This window comes from Polyodon spathula, chromosome 8 (genome assembly GCF_017654505.1).
Source record: "Polyodon spathula isolate WHYD16114869_AA chromosome 8, ASM1765450v1, whole genome shotgun sequence".
NCBI classification, from domain to species: domain Eukaryota; kingdom Metazoa; phylum Chordata; class Actinopteri; order Acipenseriformes; family Polyodontidae; genus Polyodon; species Polyodon spathula.
The window spans coordinates 13,487,650-13,510,664 of record NC_054541.1 but is presented as its reverse complement, the minus strand read 5'-3'; the positions used below and the strand labels follow the sequence as shown (position 1 = coordinate 13,510,664).

General features: G+C 44.5%; 1 protein-coding gene across 2 annotated transcripts; it reads left to right on the top strand.

Moving 5' to 3' along the window:
* The first annotated feature begins 3,533 nt into the window (after positions 1-3,533).
* LOC121319466 (ubiquinol-cytochrome-c reductase complex assembly factor 1-like) lies at positions 3,534-19,318 on the top strand. 2 transcript variants are annotated; one of them, XM_041256914.1, is made up of 9 exons: positions 3,534-3,738; positions 4,599-4,709; positions 5,148-5,261; positions 6,124-6,196; positions 6,342-6,399; positions 10,163-10,271; positions 14,625-14,702; positions 15,534-15,647; positions 19,181-19,318. In XM_041256914.1, the coding sequence occupies exons 1-9, from the start codon at positions 3,661-3,663 to the stop codon at positions 19,313-19,315; spliced, it is 870 nt and encodes a 289-aa protein (XP_041112848.1). In that variant the 5' UTR covers positions 3,534-3,660; the 3' UTR covers positions 19,316-19,318. The 2 variants fall into 2 exon arrangements, with proteins under 2 accessions (XP_041112848.1, XP_041112849.1); XM_041256915.1 differs by lacking the exon at positions 15,534-15,647.
* The last annotated feature ends 3,697 nt before the right edge of the window (positions 19,319-23,015 follow it).

The window sequence follows — 23,015 nt, the reverse complement described above, 5'->3', positions numbered from 1 at the left end:
CCTCTCCCCCCTCTCTCATCTCCCCACCCCTCTCTCATCTCCCCGCTCTCCTCTCCCCTCCCCTCTCCTTTCACCTATGCCCATCTCCTCTCCCCCTCTCTCCTCTCCTCTCCCCCTCTCTACTCTCTCCTCTCCCGCTGTCTTCACTCCGCTCTCCTCTCCCTGCTCTCCTCTCCCCACTCTCCTCTCTCCTCTCCCCTCTCTCCCCTCTCTCCTCTCTGCTCTCCAATCCTCTCCCCACTCCCCTTTCCTCTTTCCTCTCTTTAAACTGAACAAACAGCAATTTTCAAAAGAAAATCAACAACATGGAGGAAGTTTCTCACCTACCATAAACGGCCTTTCAAGATCAACTCACACAGACAACTCAAACATGAGCTCCCCCTCTCCCTCTCTGTGAAAACATCCCCACTTCAAAGCCCCAAGTGTTTTGGGTTCTTTTCTGTGTGCATGCTGTTGGGGTACGTGTGTTATTTTTCTCAATCTTTCATGCAGAAGTGCATTACATATTTTGTGATTTTTGGGCAGGAAACCACCCCACGCCTGGATACCTTTGAACAATTTGTAGAGGCAGCGATGCACAGCTTTGCTTATTTTACGGTGTGGGAGCTGTGAAATGAGGTCCTTATCCAGCATTCATCTCACGCGGGGCTCCTGCCAGTTAGTTGTCAGTTACAGGTTTTCTTTTTTAACTAGCATTGCTTTTGGAACACTTGTCTTTCACTGTTCTGCTTTGCAGCTGTTGGTCCAAATTAAGAAGCGACTGAGAAATTGTTCCACTTATTCCATTGATGGCTTGACTGATTGCATTGTTACGGTGTATGAAAATCCAAAAATTCATGGGGGCTAGGATTTGCACGCTGAAGCGTAACATTTAAAAATGCAGGTGCTTCTTTCAAGTATGCTTATATAATTCTTTCCAAAGTACTGTGCTTTTACTATTCAAGATATTAAGAATGAACTGGGAGGTCGGGGTATTCATAAAGCATTAACAATGCAGTCATACTTAATTAACAGCCGAGCAATGCTTTCTGAATTCAGATCGTGCCTGCCTGCCTATGCTTGTGAATGAGAGGCAAATTCATTTCTTTCACCATTTTTTTTTTTCTGTGCTAGCAGGAGTGAACTTTGAAATATTTTGGTTTGGTTAACACGTTACAATTATACACACAGAGACTGAGGGGGATATAAACAGACTTTCCTTTCACTCTGGGTGCAAGCAGAAATAGAAAACAAAATGCTCTTGAAATAAACGAGAAATACATTATTGTGTGAGCATATATTCTGAGCCATACATCACCGTACTTTATATATATATATATATATATATATATATATATATATATATATATATATATATATATGCTAGCAAGTACTCCCAGGTTCGGATAAGGGGCTCGGGTTAAAGGTCGGCGCACGCAGATACACATTTACAATCTCAAAAGAAAAACGAACCCAACACTACTTCAATACACCCTTCTACATGTAAAGCAAGCCTTGTAGCTGCTGTTTATAAAACAATCTGCCACAGGTGCATGGAATGTGTCACTAAAAGTGTATTTATTTGAAAAAGCATTAGGGACATGAAGACACCCATCGCAGTACTTGAAGTGATGAAGTAAGCCTGCTGCATATTTTTTTTTCTTCTTTAAAGCTAAACATAATGATTATACAGGGAATCTCAAGGGGGGAGTGGACCCCCACCTGCCCCACCTGCCCCACCCTACCCCCCCCCCCCCCCGACTCCTTTCAATTTAGGGAGTTAAGAGATTTCTCTTTCTCTTTTAAACATCAATCAAAGTGAAGCAGGGGGGGATGGAAACATGACATCATGCTTCTAACACCCTCCTATCTGAGAAAGCCAGCTTCCCAACACTTTGCTTTTTCAGGTGCCTAATTTCATGCAAGTGACAATTCATCAGAAATTGTTTCCAGAACCACTTTGGGATAAAAAGAACAAAAAAAAAAATGTAAAAACATCAAATCCCAACAGGGATCGTAGGAATCCTTTAAAAAGAGATTTCACTTCACATCTGTCAAGGGAGACCAAACTTACCCCACAAATCAACACATACAACGCAGGGGTGCACTTTATAACAATGACTGGAGTTCCCCTTTCTGTCTGGGGCACCGGTGACGTGGGGTGACAGTTCAGACAGCAGAGACGCGCTGTCAGCTCTCCCTGATAACCCGCGCTATGCCACAGTAAATGCATGGTACAGTCCTAGTGAACTGTAGCGAGGGCTGAAACACTAAGAGTCTCTGAGATGCATTTCTTCTGGTGGATCGGGGGGGGGTGCTGTGATTTCTCCACACATAGCACACTGTGTGTGAACACATTGGCGTGAACGAGGCTGTTCCCTGCTGGTATTTCTTTTGTATTTTCCATACGCCGATATTTAATGAAGGGTACTGGGAGGGGTTGAGGGGTTCTTGAAGTTGCGTAATCGTTTCGGCAGCATGGGGCTCTGCTGCCCTGTCTGCAACTCCACGTCAATCACCATCTGTAAATAATCAACTGCATCTCTCCTTACTACCAGCACAAGGCTGGGCCGTCAATCAATCAGTACTATGCCGCGGGGGAGTTTTGTTTAAGTCTCAGGTTTGAGAGGCAAGTGTTTTTTCCACTACCTTACCTGGCACTCCCGCAGGTTAGGAAGGCAAACCCAGCAGGGACTCCTCATCGCGCTACAGCAGACCTGCCAGCCAGGTGGCTAGTGAGCTCAGGCGGACACCTGCGGGGCTGGCCTTTGTCCTCAAGAGGCCAGTAGCTCGCTAACATCTGCTCTCAGGTTCCTGGGTGTAAAAGAGGAAAGTGGCTTGCTTGTGGGATCACAAGACATTTTCCCTTATAGAGGTAGGACTAGCCAGAACACAGCCTGTAATCAATGCAGTGGCAGATCGGTGTTCCTCTACCATTTAAAAAACAAAGAGCATTAGCATAGCAAGAAGATGGACAAACACAGGCAAGCATGGAGAATCACAGAGAACTGCGGTAAAGTATTGAAAAGCATATACAGAAATCAGCAACACAGATGTAGTGCTAGTAGAGGTACTGGAACTGAAATCGTCACAATCTACTGCTTGACTGCATTTTAAATGTCAAGTGAAGAAAAATCCCCACGCAGTCCACCTTATGAGAAACGCACCTGTGATAATGTGCCTGTGACGGGGTGTGTGGACCTCACAGTGCTCAAACAGGAATTCAGGGCTGTTTAGAGGTCAGTGGCGCATGTGCAATGGGTGTTTTTCCAATGGTACTGCACCCTGGTAAACACGTTGCATGTAAAGAGGTTGTCCTAGATTTCTTAGACCTAAAAGTAAACAACACCGCGATCTTACCCTGCTTTAAACCTTACTTTAATGCCTGACACTGAACTAGCCTTTCCACCGGAATCGGTGTCGTGTGGGCGCTGTTCTGTACATCAATCTGTTCTGTGCATTACTTGGGTCTGTGTGCCACTCTTGCAGCCGGACCCCTTCCCCCGAGGTTCCGTGCGCAGTCAGTGCCGTTATTAGCGTAGGACGGATTCCTGTGACATTGCTGGGAGGAGGGGCTCGAGTGGGAGTGTGTTATACAACACTTGCATAATTGTTAGTCGAAATACCTTTTTTCAACTAATTGTGTTCCCCTGTAAATGACATAAAGTCTTGCGGACGGCAATGTTTCGGCGAGCTGTGCATTGTGCTCTTAGGAGCGCTGTCGGTCTGACAGCTTCGTCAACCCGATCGTTACAGAAGGTAATATCTTTTGTGTGTGGATATGCATGTCTATCTGCACCAGCCCCGCGTGTTTTCTTGTTTTCAGTATGCTTATGAAATAAGTACTAGCTTGAGAGACCGGAAAAATTCCCCTAGCAAAACATGACTGTATTTATAGTGACGAGTTTTACAGTCTCAAACTAAAACAGACTTCGAATACGAAGTTTGGAGGCATAATAATATACGCCCAGGCACAATCGATTCTAATTCACCTCGGAGTATTTAGTACTGCGTACCACGTTTGTATCTTGGCAGATGTTACTCTGTAGGACTTTTGCTGTCGCTAATTTAAGGCAGTTCATTTCACTGCAGCTGTAGGTACTGTACCTGGAATTGTATACTGGTTCTAGTCTCTCAGCGCAAATGTAATCTTTATATAGTGAAAGAAAGAAATAAAGAATTGTGCGTGCCTTCTGCGTAAAGGGAAGCAATTGCTTACACCATGTATCTTCTGACTGCACTGTTAGTGTTGGAAGTAGAGTTATGGTAAGGGGTGGGGCTGAAGTTAGAGTTAGTGCTGAGCCTGGCTATGGGTAGGTCTTATGGTCATTGGGAGTGATTTTGAACTAAGACAGATGTAAATAGCCAAAAGATCTTCATCACCCTCCCATAAAATATTAGTTATTTTTCTAATAATATACTGTTAGACAAACGTGCTAGAAATAACACTCCCATTCCATTGCAGTGTGACCCATTCCTGGTTTTGCTATCAGTTTAATGAGACACACCTGAGCTTGTTACATATGCACTGTGGCTAGCTCCAGGTAAAACCTGCTTTCAGGCTGGCCTGCAGAATTGAAACGCTGCCCTTTGTTTGATAAGCTGCTTTGTTTTTTCAGGCTCGACTGCCGGGTACCTGTGATTCCAGGCTCCTTTCGGTTTGCACGAGGACAGATTTGCCTTTCCATTCACTGCCTCATCAGTGCAGGGCACTGCATAACACTAACCAGGTAACTTATGTGACGGGCAGTGTTGTGTGATGCTCTGCCGTTACGGGTCCAGTCCCCTGCCGCTGAGATGAGAAGAGGTTAAAAGCTCTATAACCACGACTGCAGAGGAGCCTGGCTCTTTTTCACTGTGGTTAAGACGCTCGCTTGCGATGCGTGGAGTTGTGTTAATTTTAAATGCTTAACACTTAACTCCAAACTATTAACAGCTCTGTGTAATAATGCCTTTGAGCAGAGCCAGAGTGAAGACAGTGTGTCTGTGTGTGTGTGATTCTTTGAGTGCAGCACTCTATCACTCCTGTTTTGGTCGAAGCAGTACTTTTCTCCGGGTCACAAATCAGTTTCCATTCTTGCATATTGCAATTATTGACTGCTTGTATGTGTATATTTGTGTATCGTTTATATATCATGGTTTATTAAAACTGTTCTTGCTCCCTACAGCTTTTCACAGCAAAAGAAACTACTCAAACAGCAGCAGCAGAAGAAGAAGTGGGGACCTTCACCAAGCTAATAGAAGCAATGGGCTTCACAGGACCGCTGAAATACAACAAATGGGTAAACTGGTCTCTCTCCTGTGCTGTGGCTAGGTTTTGTACTTGTGATGTTTGCGGTCCTTCGTGGTTTTGTTTTCCCCCAAAGTAAAGATTTCTTTGGTTTTCAGTGTTAAATCAGACACACCTGAGCTTGTGGCGATTCAGCACACAGTAAAACCTGGAATGGCTCAGTCCACTATGCTGTGACAGTCTCCTGTACCGTGCTTAGTTATTGTAACTGAGACAGCTTTTACAGGATTCCGTGACTCCGTTCACCAGGGTTGTGTTTTTCCTTCTTTCTGGTACATGATAAAACACACATCTGTGTTTACAAAGCAAGATGGTAGCGGTGGGCTACAGTTTCGGAGTTGCACAAGTTCCTGAAATAACACAGCGCAAAGCAGCTGTGGCAGAGCCAAGAGAAGCACAGCCAAGTCCTTTATTTGCCCACTGGCCTTGAGAGCCATTTATTCATGAGGCACATTCCACCATTATTATAGCATTGTGTGAGCCAGCCAAAATCCTAGCTTTTTATAATGTGTGAATTTGAATGATGTATTTGAAACGTCCGCAGTGTAACAAAGGTGACATAAAATAAATCTATAAAGCCAATGAAAGCGAGACTCCGCTGTGCTTTGGTATTTATCTTAAGTTACGATTGCATTGCTTATTAATTGCGAATAATTTTTTTTATATATATATATATATATATATACACACACACCCACACACACACACACCACATGTACATATATATATATATATATATATATATATTATATATATATATATATAATACACATGTGTTGCTTCAGACGAGAAACACTAGGGGGATGTAAATTATTCTTATTTTTAATACAGTGTGTTTTATTTTTTTTCTGCAGAAAATTAAGATTGCTGCTTTGCGCATGTATACCTGCTGCGTGGAGAGGATTAACTACGACGATTTCTTTGAAAGTAAGTACGCTTTTGCTTCAGCTTCGGGTAGGACTGCATGACTGGGTTTCTATTGGAATTCAACAAGCGATCTATCTAGCTAATAGTATTGGGTTAGTTTATTAGCGTTGTCTGTGATTTCTGAAGCACTGTGTTGTGTTTGCAGAGTTCTCCCTGCCGGATACACTGTACTCCTGGTTTCTTGTAGCACAGCTCCATGTCTGGTGAGTATTGATCTGAGAGAGTACAGTGCTTTCCTGTTCCACTGCAGTCACGCCGGAGGTTACACTGAGGACATGACGAGGTCAAACACTCAAGCCTTCTGTTATGCAAACTCTCTCATTTTCTGTTAGAGCAGTGCTGTTATCTAGCCATGAACTGCAGCTCGCAGTCCCTACAGGATCATTACTGTGTTTGCCCTTAACCTCTACTTGCCAGGGCACAACTTCCATTTTTTAATTTTTTTTATTTAGTTCTGTATCTTGCTTTCTGATATACTGGATCCCTAAAAATATTTAGAGTAAATTTGTGCACCAATTTACTGAAAACAGACACAAAGCCACTTAAAAGGAGATGTCAAACTATCCCCTGGTCCATCTGCAGTTATAACCTTGCCTGTGGCCTCCATATTTATACAGCGTAACCTGAACTAGCTCTGAAGCATTTTTACCAGTCCTGTAAATCTGCATTTGAAAGATACATATGTTTGGTTTCATTAAATGCTGCATTGCATGTTTTTTAATTTATGATTTTAGCCACCTATTGCCTTTTAGGTTTTTGCCAACTAGATGGAAAGGTTAAGGTACGGTAAGAACAAGCGTGCATTTGTCATGGACTGGAAATGCTGTTTGAAAGTGGAAAATGTAGGTGTGGAAAGTTCCACATCAGCGTGTGAGTGGTTGGAGAGCGAGGCTGCATAGTGATTTTTAGCTGACAGCTATCTCAATCCTTTAACCGAGTGACGATATTAACATTCTTCTATAGCTCGGGTTTGACCTTAATCTTGTGCAAAGCTCAATGCTATCCTATTCATTTATTGTGTTTGTCCTCCTATAAACCTCAGGGCTCTGCTCAAAACCCTGTAAAACCCAGTCTGCGGGGCTTTCAATTACAACTGCTTGTGGGTAACGCTTGCCAAATCGTACGCAGGTTCTCTTTTAAAACTGTCCATTGTCAGTACACTGATCTTTAGCTCCTTTCACTCGCCCCCAGGAGAAAAAAGGAACTCCTTTGTGCTGCCAGTAAGACCAGCGTATAGCACATTAAATGTACAGTTGTGTAATTCTAATTTAATTTAGACCTCATGCAATGAATGGCTGAGTAATACTGAATGTGAAAAAACCAGACCCAGTTTTCCTGCTCGAGGAGGTAGATCAGATGATCCAGATTCAGAGGTGGAATTCAGGCACAGTATTAGCAGATAAATGAAAGGGAATCCGTTGGTCCTTATGCTTCAATAGATACATATGCAGATATACAAACACAGTCATTTCTGGAGTGGCATGCTCACGCTTTTACAAATGCAATACAAATTTAGCCTCACATGTGCTGTATACTGAGGTGACAGTATTCTTTCAAGAATAAATGACAGACGCTTCAATTTTAGTCTCAATGTCTGCCATGGGTTTTGGTTTACATTGATCTGCAGTATAGTGTGAGAAAGTGTGAGGGATCTCTTCATGTTCCCACTCTGAAGAATGTGTGCGTGTGCTCATATTGCACGTGTCAGACATTCACCTTGCAGAGGTGTGATGGGAGCTGATTACAGAGTTAAAAAAAAAAACTGATAAAGATAACGGGCAGGAGAGGGTTAGTCCTTCCGTACAGTAAGGGGGGAATATTTTCTGGTGCAACAGTGTTATAGTTGCATATTCTTTCTTTCTATAATTGAGTAGGTCAACTGTCGGCCGAGGATAAATGACTATTATATTTCTAAAAAACACTGTTAGAACTAATAGCTGCCACCTGTGAACACGAATGGTTCTAATGTTAACAGATCATTTATTTCAGCCTCTTAATAGATTACGTTATCCTCAACATGTACGTGTCATCAGTTTATGATATGATAATGTTGTTTGGAAAAGCCCAGTTAACAGTTGCTGTAACAAACTTGCAATATTATTATTATTATTGTTATTATTGTTAGTACTAATATTTTTTTTGGAGAGAGTGAGAAATGAACGCCTACATTACATCACCTCGTTGATTGATAAATTGGTCCACGACAGCGCAGTACATCAAACAAACTCTGCTTTCTTGAAAGCAAATGGTTTAAAGTGAGTGCCGTGACTTATTAGGGAAAGCCACAGTCTCTGTTGCTGCTGTCTGTCTTTTAAATACTCTTGTTGTTCTGTCTCAAAACATACAAAAATACATTTAAAACAAAAGGTTTCCACGACAAGAGAGTTATATAAGAATAATGAGGAGAAGAAATAAATGAATTCCGGTTGTAGGATAATCAGAAGAAAGGATACTGCGTGTCTCTAGAAGATAAGAGACTTTAGCAGACACAAATACAATCAGCTTTCTCGCATTACAAAGTGTCTGATGATGTGAGAGTGACTAGTAGGCAATCTTCTGCACAGGAAGGAATCCACTCTCTTGCCCATGTGATCCTCGTTTTACTCTGTTGCTGACTGTTCCATTCGAGGAGACTAATGTAGCTTTTGCATCTGCACCCTGAGACCAGTGTGTGAAACAGAAGGAGGTTCAAGAATAAGCAGCGAGGTTCTGAAAAATAGAGCGTTACACATGTTGCAGCCAGTGTTTAAATAACGTACTTGTCATTCTTCTTTTCATTGTAACATCCTCACAACTTTTTACACTTAGAACTTTATTTCAAAGCTCTTTTCAAACTGTCTGCTCTGGTGCACTGGGATTTGAGCTCTGTCCTCTAAATCACTGCAGGAAGAGCGATTTAAAAATACATAAACATAACAAGAAGTGCTGTACTTTATTGTATGTGATTTCTGGTTTGATTTGATTGTTTTACATCCTGTTGCGTTACAGTTTCTTGCTGTACATGCCTGAGCCGTTAAGCGAGTCTCGTGTGTACTGTAGAGAAGGGTCTGGGACTGTTTATCTTAATCAAGCTGAAGCACTTCACAGATCTCCAGTAGTTAAAGCTTTGTTAGTAACAATATTATTAAAGCTGGACCGGAATGATGACGCACAGTAAAATGGGGGTGGATCCTTGCTCCACAATTGTGTAATGCATGTGCCTGTCACTGCTGTCTAAAACTGAGAGAAGTACTAGCGATGATGTCACCCTTCTGCCATTGAAGAAATGCCACCTGCAGCCATGCAGCATGAAATCTCTGGGGTCGTGTGCCAGTGCAGGAAGGGTTCGGTTGCACAAGAGGGATGTGTCCAATGCTCGGGTAGCATGCAAAACCTGGCACGTGGCTACTCTGGTTGTCATGCCAATGGGTGTAGAAAAGAAGGGCTTCTGCGAGCTTCTCTTTGGTCACTGTAATCTGCATCTTCTCAAGGTGGAAGTCTGTGGTTGGGTAGGCTGTTAAAGGCTTTCATTGGAATGTCATTAAATGTTTTCAGTGTTCTCGAGCATGAACGCAGTTTTTGTTACAGCACTGAGGGCTACCATCCTGTTCTCCCCTCGTGCTTGTATAGTGAACAGTTTCAGAAGAGCTTCTGTTGGGACCGGCTTTTTATTTTGTGTAGAATTGATTATAGACACCATCCAATTTCAAATGTCATCACAAAGCCTCTAATAAAACACATAGTGAATTCTCCAATCGTACAAGATCAGTATTCACCTCTGTGTTCATCTTCATAGAGTTTGTCACTTAAATCCTTTTTTTTTTTAGAATGTTTGTCAAGTAAGAACTGTAGAATCTACAGGCGCTGATTAGAACGTTGTAAACTGCTGATTGGCTGAACAGAGTTCCCTGATTGATTCGTAAGCATTGCAAACTAGTCCACTGTGGCGGGAGGCTTTACATGCGTTTGGTTCTGTTTTGAATTAAGGATGTGCCTGGTTCGAATGAGGCAAGAGGGCAGAGCTGGGAAGTATCTGTGTCGCTACGTCGTGCATTCCATGTGGGAGGATGTGGAGCAGCGTGGCAAGATCATGGGGGTAAGTGATCCCCTTCCTTTCTCTTCCTCAGTCCCATGTTATGCAGCTATTGATTTGTAACCACAGCAGTGCCCCAGGGCCAGGTACCACTAGTCTGTGTGTTTCCTGTTAGTCTCATGTGGGTTCTCTTTTAAGTCAGCAGCATTCCTGGTCTGTTTTGCTAAATTCCCTCAGAATCATTTGACTTAAAAGCAATGTGTGATCTGATTTTCTTTGATAGACTGAAGTATGGGGGCTTTGCAGGAGCAAGACTAAATTCACCCTTTCCCCAAGTTTCAAATCTTAGTTTATATAAATCTGGCACACCTATGAAACATTGAAATACCTCCAGCTTCCATCAACAAGACGAATCTGACAGACAAAAAGGATAAAATGCACTTGTGCTTCTAGCTGGCTGTAACCTTTATCTATGATGGAGTAGCTGCTATTGCTTAAGTCAGGCCGACATATCTACAAAAGGTGAGCTGATTCTCTGGGAAGACGGCTGCAAGGTCAGCACCTCTCTTTTGAAACTGTTAACGGTCCACCAGTAAAACAAACCACACATGATGATAAGTGTCTGTGACTCTGCTGTCCAGCACTCTGAGAGGCAGTATGAAAGGAGTGCTCTTTCTTTCACACGTCCACCAGCTTAACTACCCAGTGCTGCTCGCCAGCACGTCAGCCAGGGCGAGGGCTTGGAAACGGACACAGCTGTGAAAACAGAGCGGAGATCTTCTGGCCTCAGCGTTTTGTACTGCATCAGACATGTTTCCCGGTGAGGAGTTGAGATTGAGAGCGGCATTCTCTGTCGCTGCCTTTATTACTTATGCACGCTAAAGCGACATGTGCTGTATATCTTTCCAAGCCCCAAGCCAAACTCTTACACAGAAAACTGCATAGACTCCTGACATGTTTTTGTATTTGCACTGGTTGCAAATGCTTTTCTCAGCAACAGGGCTATGAGGGGAGAAAATTTTGAGTGAGCCAGACAACGCCAGCTGGAGACCAGGCCCCACATCTCCAGGGTTCAGCAGCTTTGTAACATCTGCTGCTTGGGTTCGTTGGGTCAAAAGTTTAGTGAGACAGTGTGTGTCGGTACATGGGTTGAAGTGGCGTTGAAAGTGGGCAATTCAAATTAGGAAGAAACGGAGTATGCAAATTGCTTGATTAGACAATAAAAACAACATGTTAACTCCTTTACCTGTGCGTATTTACAGTACAGATCTGCAATTAACTAAACCAGGTGCTGGGGGTTGCAGGGGATGCAGGTACCTGAGTTCTCAGTAGTTTGATAGCAGGTGCTGGGGTTTGCAGGGGATGTTGGTACCTGAGTTCTCAGTAGTTTGATAGCAGGTGCTGGGGTTTGCAGTCTTGTCTCTTGCCTCATTTTCCAAACCCTACTTTCATTTATTTATATATATATATATATATATATATACACACACACACACACACACAGGAATTTAATCCATTGAGACCTAAATCTCATTTACAAGGAGGTCCTGTCAACAAACATGTAAAATAAAACAACACAATATCACGTGTGGTACTGTCTTAATCATTTTAGGAGTCGTAAAGCAAAGGACATTCACCCAAACATGTGCGGATCCGGAATCAGGATCAAAACATTTACACGAAGCCCTAAACAATTTACAGAGATCATTTTTAAAGCATTTAAAAGAGAGACTCTCAAATGTACTCCTTACATCCTGGCTGAAAGAGTTAAAGGTTTTTGGAAGCCGATAGGCAAACGACATTTTACCCAAACATGTTCCGACTCTTGGAACGACCAGGCTGGCAGAATCACAGGAATGCAGGTTATAGTTGGTTTCATACCTATTAACCAGAGCAGTTAAATAGAGGCACCGGTGCTTTGCTCAAAGGTACAGCCTGGGCTGACCTATAATTCCTCTGACTTCAGAGAAGTTATTATAATAAAGAGCCCCTTGATAACAGCATAGAGCAGGGCAGGCTGCAGTTTTCACAGCCCTGGCACTGTTTGCTTTACCCATGATTTGGAGCCTTCTTTGCTCTCAAAGCTTTTGGCACTTCCCAGTTTTAACTGTTGGAGCCCTGCATGCTCACGGTACAGTGTATACCTGCAGATCCCTCCTCTGGCTTGTTTTATTATGCCAGGTGCATGACTCCTCCTCCTTCAACAATAAACAAGAATTCTGAAGATTACGCAGAATTATGCCTCTAAGACGAGGGTATTTCTTGTAACCCTTGGGGGCAAAATCCTAAATGTAAATAAATCTTAAAAGTGATGTTTTACATTTTACTGTTTCATATAAAAAAGAAAAATCACATAAGAAGCAAATCATTAATCACGGGTGGCTGTATTTATTTTCAGAGGGAGAATAATGTGCTGCCTGTGGTCAATGAGAGCTGCTCTCCCCCACTGGGGCAGTGGCACTGCTAAGAGTTTAAATTGCAGTTCAGTGTTTACAACTCAGGGAAAGAAAAGGGCCTCTAATGAAAGTATGTTTTCAGTCGACTTGGATGAAACACTGGGAGTTCTATGCTTTGTTTAAATGTGCTTTTCTGTCAAAACTGAAATCACTGTTTTAAATGTTATTACCTTGTCCATTTGCATATATGTTTAGTTTTCATGTGTTTGTTTTTCTTTTGAAAACAATCACATAGGCAGGTTACTATGGAAACTTCATCACCATTGCATTATTAAAGCCCTTCTGAAAGCTTCCCCCAGTAAAAGCACACCCAAGTAGTAAAGCATGGTGGAAGCATGAGAAAACATAGGTCAGCAGAGAGAGGTGAGGTAAAGCATGTTAACTCATGGCAAACCATGCTAAACTATGTCACATTCATACTGTAACCACGGGAAAGCTGTGGGGGGTAAAGGGCAAAATGACTGAACAGATTTACTGTGGTAAACTTGTATAAGAGAGAGTAGCTCTGTATAGGCCTGCTACTCTAGCAGTAGCACCTGAGTATACTATAGAATTCTGTGTGAGTATAACTGATCGATAGCACGCAGCACAAGCTGAAACAAATACACGGTCCCTGCTGGGGTTGACTTGCGTGTGCGTATGTGTGTGTGTGTGTGTGTACACAGAGCTGTGGGAAAGCCATGCCAGGTATATTGCATTGCTCTGTTTGCACCAGTACAATGACACCAGCATGATACAACACTGCTACCATGCAGAGAGGCAATATTTGCTCTTGCGTACAGTTTTTCTGTGTGTGATCATGGGAGCATATTAAATATCTCCCTGGATCGGGTTGCGTCAGTCTCTCCCCTGTGAAACAGCCCCACTTGGTTGTAGTCACGCACAGGTTCCTAATTCTGCACAGGTGCTTTGAGGAGATGTTGAGTGCAGCGCTGTGCAGAGGCCTCCACTGATTTTAGGATAAACAAGCTGATTGTCAAAAATAAGGTAAAGTTGAAGGGGTTCCGCTCTGAGGCTTGTGGGGTCTGATTTGATTACACTTCGGCTGTCAGTATAATGAGATTATGCTCGCTGTCTCTTGTAACGTCGCCTCTAATTATTACACTTTATAGTCATGTCAGCCTGTGTTGTATTTGCCAGACGCTGTTGTTATCGAGGGAGATGTTAGGGAAGCAACCCACGAGACTCCTGTCCCCTGGAGGCCTCACCCAGGTTGTACAATATAGACGTGCGGAGTGCAGGTGCTTGCTTGTCCGTGTTGGTACTCCTCACTGTTAAACAAGCTGCTAGTCACACAAGATGACTCTCAGGAGCTATCAGATAAGAATGGTGCTGATGGGTGTCGCAAAATAACTGGAAACTCCTGTAGTTATGTCAGAAGGGAAGTCTGCGTTTGAGACCCTGGACCTCTGCATTTGCTTCACCCGGTCCGGTTGCTTCGTTACGCATTGCCATGCTGAAATACAAAGAGTTCCAGCGCAGATCTGGGCTGGAGACTTTCTGAGCAGATGCAGTGTTTTGGGGGTTCACTGGGAAGAGCGAGCCAGGGTCATGGCTCTCTGCCTCTTTGAGGACGTACATGTAAGTGGGTGTGCCGCACAACCCTCCTGAACCTCTTCCATTAAATACACACTTAACCAGGACTGAACTTTGCATGGCATTGGTGTTGCATCAGCCTTGGACTGGAAACAGGGCTAAGCAGCGCAAGGTTAGATTTGCCAGCAAACTGTGGCTGTGTAACAGCATTTGTTTTACACACACAGAAATGCATGTAGTTGACATGGAAAATGTGATTGAAGGTGAGCAGTGAATTATGATACCGTTTGTGTTAATTCATAATACTGGTGTAACCAACACAAACAGTCAGGCAGCACCAGATGCACACTCTGTCCGCTCTGTGTTGGGTTGGATTTTAATTGGAGCGATGAACCCTGGTGATCCGCTTTTTCCTTTGTTCCAGATTGAATCCGTTGCCCTGAAGGCGAGCATGAGGGTAATGACAGAGAATTTCTACGCAGCTATTTTCGGATTCGATGAGGTAAGGAAGTTTATCTTGTTCACAAAAAAAAGTGTCAAAAAATTTGAATGACGTAACCCGAATGGGCAAAAACGTTTCTTCTGTAATGCCTGCTGTTGGTTTGTTTAAATGAAATAAAATAAATGTACAAAAAAAAAAAAAAAATGAGCTTGCTTTGCTTTGTTTGAGACCTGCTTGGATATCTGTTTCTCACTTTGCTTTGTTTGAGTCCTGCTTGGATATCCGTTTCTCACTTTGCTTTGTTTGAGTCCTGCTTGGATAGCAGTTCACTTTAAAACTCCAAAGACGTGTACACTATATACAGTGAGTGAGTTTTCTTTAATGTGCACAGTGTATTGACAGGCTGTTTCCCAGAAATACAAGCCTGTCGTCCTGCTCTGGATTCAAGGCACCACGCTTTCCTTTGGTTTACGTCGAACACACAGAGGGGCGTGTACTTACAAAGCATTTTCAAAACTGATTCGCTGGTAGGACGGGACGAGCAAATCATACGCTAGTTAACACAAGCAGGAAAAGAAGAGCACGCCCACTGCTTGTCTGGCAGAAATACTGTAAATAGCAAGGCAGCATTCGGTGCATTTTCGTTGATAAACCTAAATAATGTTATTAACCATGCGCGTCACAAAAATGTAATTGTGAATCGATTATCCAGTATTTATATAGATGTATATAATGAGGAATGGAATCGATTGATCAATTTTTGATTTAATCGTAGCAGCCCTGAAATATATTTATTACAGCACTTAATGGTTTAAAGTGATAATTTGTGTGTGTGTGTGTGTGTGTTTGCGAGTATATCACCCCCCCATGCACAGTCTCTCTTGATATCAGGGAGTCCTGTCAGATGACCGTGTCCTGGCTGCAGCACTGTGGAGGAACCTGTTTAACCGGCAGTGTGAAGATCCCCGTCAGCTGGAGCTCGCTGTGGAATACGTTCGCAAGCAGGTACGAGTCACACAGGAGTGCAGTGCGCAGTGCAGGCTCTCCGGGTCTCGCAGGTTTCGTTCATGAATGAACTGGTTCAGGGAGAGGTTGAATTGCTTCAGGTACAAGAGTGCACCGGACCTCTTGGACCTGCATTGTCCACCCCTGCTGCAAAGGGAATGGATAGGTGTGGGAGAAAGAAGAGTGACTAGGAGGCAGGAGCCGTGTCTGCTATCGGCGTTCATTTATTGTATTATTTTTTTTCTTGCTTGCAAGCCTTGGCTATTTTATTTTCCTCCTGTTGCATAAAGCAGGTTTTCTTTCCATCTTTACAAGCATCCAATATTTAAACCGCTCTTCAAAATACAATTTTTAAACCGGGGGGTGGGTCATCTTCAGGTGAATTGACTGTACAGAACAATATTTGCTACAGCATACAGTATTTCCATTAATAAGTGAGGATCTAGTTGACTGAAGAATAGCGATCTTAAAAAGGGTCTTTGCTTGAGAGGGTCTCTCTGTGTCTCTCTCAGCCTGTCTCTCTCTCTCTGTCTGCCTGTCTCTCGCTTTCCCTTCTCTCTCCCTCTCTGTCCCCTTTCTCTCTCCTATCTCTCTCTTCAGTGCCCAGGTCTCCTTGAGGAAGAAGTCTTTTTTAAGTTTCTGATTCCCAGAAGCAGTCCCCTTTTATTATTGTATATTTTCATGTTCTCTTTGATTGAAAACGAGCTGAGCCTGCCCCATGTGTTCCACGTGTTTCTAAAGATTCCACAGGAAAGCGTTCCTGCAATCTTTTTCTTTGCCCGCTCGCCCGGAGGTTTCCAGTGAGGTAAACCAAACCGCACGCCACTCAGGATCGGGCATTCATACTATGAGAAGCGGCAAAGCACGTTAGCTGTGAATCATTTCATTGCAAAACCTTTTCAAAACAACGCAAAACCAATGGGAAAGTTTAAGGTTTTACATTCAACTTTCTGGAGTTTGAGAGACCCCTGGGTTTTGTGAAGCAGGCTTGATTGGTTGGAAGATAATAGCAGAGACCAGACTCTTGTTTGCTGTCCTGCCTGAAAGACAGATCTTAGTTAATTTGAGATCCTGCCGGATTAATCTAATCAAACAAAAGGAGACCGCAATCTCGGTATACATTTTTAGCTTGACTCATGTTTTGACCCAGCTGTATGTCCGTGCATCCTGTCTGCAATCCTGGTGACTGTCTGCTCCCAGGACATGCTGCTTCCAGCATAGCACTGTAGAGAGCTGGTGATTTATGTAATGTGATCTGCAGTGTGATCAGTGTTTGTCAGTTCCCATGCCTCGGCCGATCCAGCAACATCCCCATCTGCAGAAGAAGCCAAGGACATGGGGGTTAAGTCTGGTGTGCTGGCCCCCCTGAGCGAGCCCTGGCGCAAACACAACGCCTCATATTACAGAGCGGCTGAATTAAGCTTTTGCCTCTGCTGACAAAGGGAATTGAAGCTGACGTGACGTGATGTGATATGACGCGACATGCCTCCACTTTGAGAGAGAAGTCTGAGCCTGTACTTTAACTGTTGTTTGGGATTAACGAATCAGGGGGAGAGTAATGCACGGGAAACCACGAAGATTAGCAACTCAGCACATGGTTTCCAGTTCATCTTCCGTTGAGATTGGAATTGGAAATGTGGTATGCTTGGCGTAATGGTCAACCTTTAGGATTAAGGTAGTTAGGAGGTTTAAATTCGGAGGAGGTATGGTTTGTGATAAACTGGAGTTTGTTTGCTATTAAATCCTTTTTTTTTGCTGTTTCTCATCCACTTGGGGGCTGCCAGAGCTCAAGTTCTTTCTTGGGGGGCAGGTAACGGGCAGTGAGAGTGCTGAGACATTTACTAGAATTAATAAGATACAGGGGGGCCTGTTTTTTTCTGTGTGCATTTAATTTAAAAAATATAAAGGGCGAGAACCGAGAGGGAAAAAAAAATGGGCATTTAATCAAAGTCGTAGCTCATTCGCTTGCAGGTGCACAACATAAAATATTACTGTTCCTGATGACAGACCCCAGAGCAGGGGAATCACATCGCTGGCCACAGCAGTGAAATCACGTACTGAAGCCCGCATGCTGGCAGCGCTCTGCATCATTACTCACGCTAATTACTTTCATCAAACACTCCTTCCATGAGCTAACACAAGTGCTTTAATTAACACTTCAGGACTCTTAAAGGGCTGAGCTACTTCGTGCAGCCCAGTCCACGAGAATAATGATCTCACCGGTACACCGGCTCCCAGAGGAGACTCCGAGGGAATGCGCAGGGAAGCAAGCTCGATGGATTATTATTAATAATATTAATCGTCTGGCTTTTTTATGTGCCTCCCCGCCCCCCCCGTATTAAAAGTAAGTGGACTCCTATACAAAGGTATTTAGACAATACGAAAGTGCTGCTTCTCACTCACCCCCACTGCTAGGTAAGCAGTTAAACGCCAGCACCTCTGCAAATCTGCAGGGAATCTGAAATGCATTTCAAGGGCTTGCAGGTAAATTAACACAATTTCTGACTTCGCTGTTCAGGAAAAACAAGCTCAAGGAGCAGATTTATCGCGCTCTTCTCTTTACACCAAAACGCAAATTGCTTCATTTTTTGGTTACGGTTAAACAGGGCTGTCCAGTCCTGGTCCTGGAGGGCCATTCCATTCCAGGTTTAACAGGTCAAATGATATAAATAACGCTTCAGGGACTGGATGGAGGGTTTAATTGCTTCAAATAATCCGTTTAGAATAGGGCTGGATTAAAGGAGTGGAAGGGACACCTAAAAAAAATGAAAAATTACAAAACAAGTTCATTGAAGGACTTCCAAAGTAGAAAACTAACTGTGTAGTTAAATAGGTCATCTGACATTTTAAGAGGTTCTGATTTATTAACACTGGCTGAAAAAACACTAATAAGACAACTGGCTTCCTGTTTTTCTTATTTCTGTTTATTTGTATTTTTTTGTTAAGCCACACCAGTTGGCCCCAGCCAGGGGTCTGTTTCCTCGCTGCCTGGGTTAGTGCCCCCCCTACTCCCCCGACAGTAAATCACTCTGAAGCCATCGACGGTTGGCGTCCCGTCCTCGACCGTTCGATCGTAAAAGCCGCATTTTTGCCGGAGTTTCATGAGGTCTCTCGAAACACTATAGTGGGACATTGGACGTCAAGGTCCAGTGTACTGTGTCACGACTGGGGCATATTCTGAGTGTACCCGGGGGTCAATGTCTTTTGGTGACTCTTAGCGTCAGCAAATGACAGTAGCAACTTTCAGATCGTGAGAGGCATTGTTCAGAAGAAAAAAAAAAAAAAAAAACACATTGGCTGCACTCTAGAAGAAAAACGTGCAAATGTGTTTACCTGCAGCATCTTCATTTGTCATCTGCTGGTAGAGTGCTGTCCCATTTGTATATTGTTTTAACCATATGGATGATGCTAAGGTAGCAGAATCTGTAGTCAGACAGGTTTTGCAAGCCAGGTGGTATGTACAGCGCAGCAGTTTAAAAATCCCAGTCTCCTAAATAACTTTCTTTTCTTCTGTGGCCTTCTCTTGACCTCAGATGCAGTACATGGATTCGCTTGATGGAGAAGACCTGCTGCTCACAGGAGAAGTGAAATGGCGCCCTCTGGTGGAAGAGAATGCACAGAGCATCCTGAAGCCCACATTGCCCCAGTATAATGATTCCGGTCTCTGAGCTAAGCCGAGCCATCCTCCCCAGACTCTCTCTTCACAGTGTAGGCTGTGATGCTGAAGCAGAACACATCGCAGGTGAAAGCCAAGCAAACTGGCGATGCTCTGTCAGCGCTGCAGAGTTTACAAGGAAACCTTTTCTCAAATAAAACAAACAAATGCACTCGCGAGATGAGCACAAAGTGGTGTAAAAGAACGAGTTTAAAAAGCATGAGGGTTATTGGTGTTGTGTGTGTTTCACATACTATATACTGTGCTAGATGACTTGAGCCTTGTGTGTAATACTGTAGCTTGATAGAGATTTAATGGAAATGGAACTGGCAGGGGGTAAAGGGCACGCCGCCGCCTTCGTTGAGAAAGGTGTGCAATACAATAAATACGTGTCGTGCGTCAGGTGCATAGATGTTCCCAGTTCTTTCTGCAAGTACAGTAGTTGTGTGGGTTTAATCCTTTCAAATGTAATCCCCTCTCCCCTGAGTGGCAGGTAACAGATTCTAATGGTCACTTATGAGCCCAAGCGCCTGTGTGGAGTTACAGCCCTCGGCAGGTCTTCAGAGCAGAGAGCAGCGGCAGCTTCGACCTGCTCCACTACCTTATGCAGTCAGTCAGCAGCCACCTATCCCAGCACGCTGACACTCAGCAGCCACCTATCCCAGCACGCTGACACTCAGCAGTCACCTATCCCAGCACGCTGACACTCAGCAGCCACCTATCCCAGCACGCTGACACTCAGCAGCCACCTATCCCAGCACGCTGACGCTCAGCAGCCACCTATCCCAGCACGCTGACGCTCAGCAGCCACCTATCCCAGCACGCTGACGCTCAGCAGCCACCTATCCCAGCACGCTGACGCTCAGCAGCCACCTATCCCAGCACGCTGACGCTCAGCAGCCACCTATCCCAGCACGCTGACGCTCAGCAGCCACCTATCCCAGCACGCTGACGCTCAGCAGCCACCTATCCCGGCACGCTGACGCTCAGCAGCCACCTATCCCAGCACGCTGACGCTCAGCAGCCACCTATCCCAGCACGCTGACGCTCAGCAGCCACCTATCCCAGCACGCTGACGCTCAGCAGCCACCTATCCCAGCACGCTGACGCTCAGCAGCCACCTATCCCAGCACGCTGACGCTCAGCAGCCACCTATCCCAGCACGCTGACGCTCAGCAGCCACCTATCCCAGCACGCTGACGCTCAGCAGCCACCTATCCCAGCACGCTGACGCTCAGCAGCCACCTATCCCAGCACGCTGACGCTCAGCAGCCACCTATCCCAGCACGCTGACGCTCAGCAGCCACCTATCCCAGCACGCTGACGCTCAGCAGCCACCTATCCCAGCACGCTGACGCTCAGCAGCCACCTATCCCAGCACGCTGACGCTCAGCAGCCACCTATCCCAGCACGCTGACGCTCAGCAGCCACCTATCCCAGCACGCTGACGCTCAGCAGCCACCTATCCCAGCACGCTGACGCTCAGCAGCCACCTATCCCAGCACGCTGACGCTCAGCAGCCACCTATCCCAGCACGCTGACGCTCAGCAGCCACCTATCCCAGCACGCTGACGCTCAGCAGCCACCTATCCCAGCACGCTGACGCTCAGCAGCCACCTATCCCAGCACGCTGACGCTCAGCAGCCACCTATCCCAGCACGCTGACGCTCAGCAGCCACCTATCCCAGCACGCTGACGCTCAGCAGCCACCTATCCCAGCACGCTGACGCTCAGCAGCCACCTATCCCAGCACGCTGACGCTCAGCAGCCACCTATCCCAGCACGCTGACGCTCAGCAGCCACCTATCCCAGCACGCTGACGCTCAGCAGCCACCTATCCCAGCACGCTGACGCTCAGCAGCCACCTATCCCAGCACGCTGACGCTCAGCAGCCACCTATCCCAGCACGCTGACGCTCAGCAGCCACCTATCCCAGCACGCTGACGCTCAGCAGCCACCTATCCCAGCACGCTGACGCTCAGCAGCCACCTATCGCAGCACGCTGACGCTCAGCAGCCACCTATCCCAGCACGCTGACGCTCAGCAGCCACCTATCCCAGCACGCTGTGGTGCAGGACTGTACAGCACGAGCGTAACACTGTGTGTATTGTAACTCAACGAGTGGTTAGTAACCCTGTTCATGCTCTGTGTTGCTGCAGGGTTTTTAATAAAGCACTGCGATTGCTGTTCTGTATCCTAGCAGGGTAACACATCCCCTACTCCTAAGCTGAAGAGTTTTTTGAGTCCTTGTAAATTCTTCGGCGCTGTTCATGTTCTTTAACTGTGCCCCAGGTTAATATGTACTGTATGTTCAGCTGACATATGCATCTACGCACATACATGCTTTAGCACGCCCTAAAACTTCACTTTCACAGTTAATTTGGCAAATCTAGAGAAGGAAAACATTTGGATATCCCCATTTCATAAAAGTTTCCCGCAGTAAAAGCATAGCAAAGTGAGTAAAATTTAGTGAAGTCATAGGTAAGCATTGTAAAGCATTGATAAGTATGGTAAATTACTATTCAAATTTACCTTGTCAAAGGTTTTGTAAGGTTCCCGCCCACACAGTTCCAAGTTCTAAAGTGACCTCACAAAAACAGTCTTGAAGTATTTGCATCAGCGTTTTAAAGAGCTATGCGAATGACGGCTGTCACCCTACCTTCCTCTTTATCCCCAGCAATGGCTGGCAGTTACAGACACTTCCCTTTTCACCAGAAAGATGAATACAAAAACATTCAAAACAAGACAGGTCCCATTGCTTATTAGATTCATTGTATTCACTTCTGCATCCTCTACCTTCTAATACTGTGCTTTGTGAAGCGCTGCAGAGCTCCACTCTTACTGCTGTAGTGTCCAGTGTACTACTCCCTGTCATTGATTTGGGTTTTCTTTAATGTTACTGAATGACTGTCGATGTCAGTGTTTTAAAGTTATATCGATGATATTTGGGATCGCGTGTCCTGGGTCTTCAATCTAGGGGGTTGCTCCTGAAGCAACCCCTTTTTGCTCACAGCAGTATCTGGTACGCAGGAGCTGTAGGGAGAATGGAATGAAAGGCAAGGGGAGTTGGCTGGTGCTTATAGTCTTCCACTACTTAAGTATGCTTGGGAAACGCAGCTCATTGTCTAGACTTTCACTGTGATTCATATTTATTATTGCTTGAAACAGTGAGATTTTGTTTGCTGTTGTTTGTAAGCTAGCTTTTAAAATGCAAGACTTTTTAAATCTGTTGTTAAGTGTAACTTTGGTTCAGTGGTACAGGAAGCTGCTTTACAGTGTTTTATCCGTATTGAAAAAAGCAGCAGTAAAACAGTACTGCATATTTGCAAGTTCTGGATTGGTATGCCAAGTGTAACATTGTCTCACATATACAGTGGCTTGCATCCTCAATAAATACACCTCATTCTTTCCTTTGTTCAAAACTCCTTCATAAATGCTATGTATGTTCTCTGGCTTTCTCGGTTTCTTGTGTGTTTGTTTTTGACTCTGCTGTTCTGCCATTCATCCAGAAGAGGGCATTTTGCCAAAGTTATAAAATATTTTTGGGGTCAGTGTGTGCTTTAGTATTCTTTTTCAGCTAATTGGAGTATCTGTTATTGAATCTTTTGCCGGAATAAAAAGCCGTCCTTGTTTTAACCCTTATACTGCTCGACTGAGTTCTGTTCGTTGTTAGTTTTTAAAGGCAGGGCTGCACACTATCCCATGTCAGGATG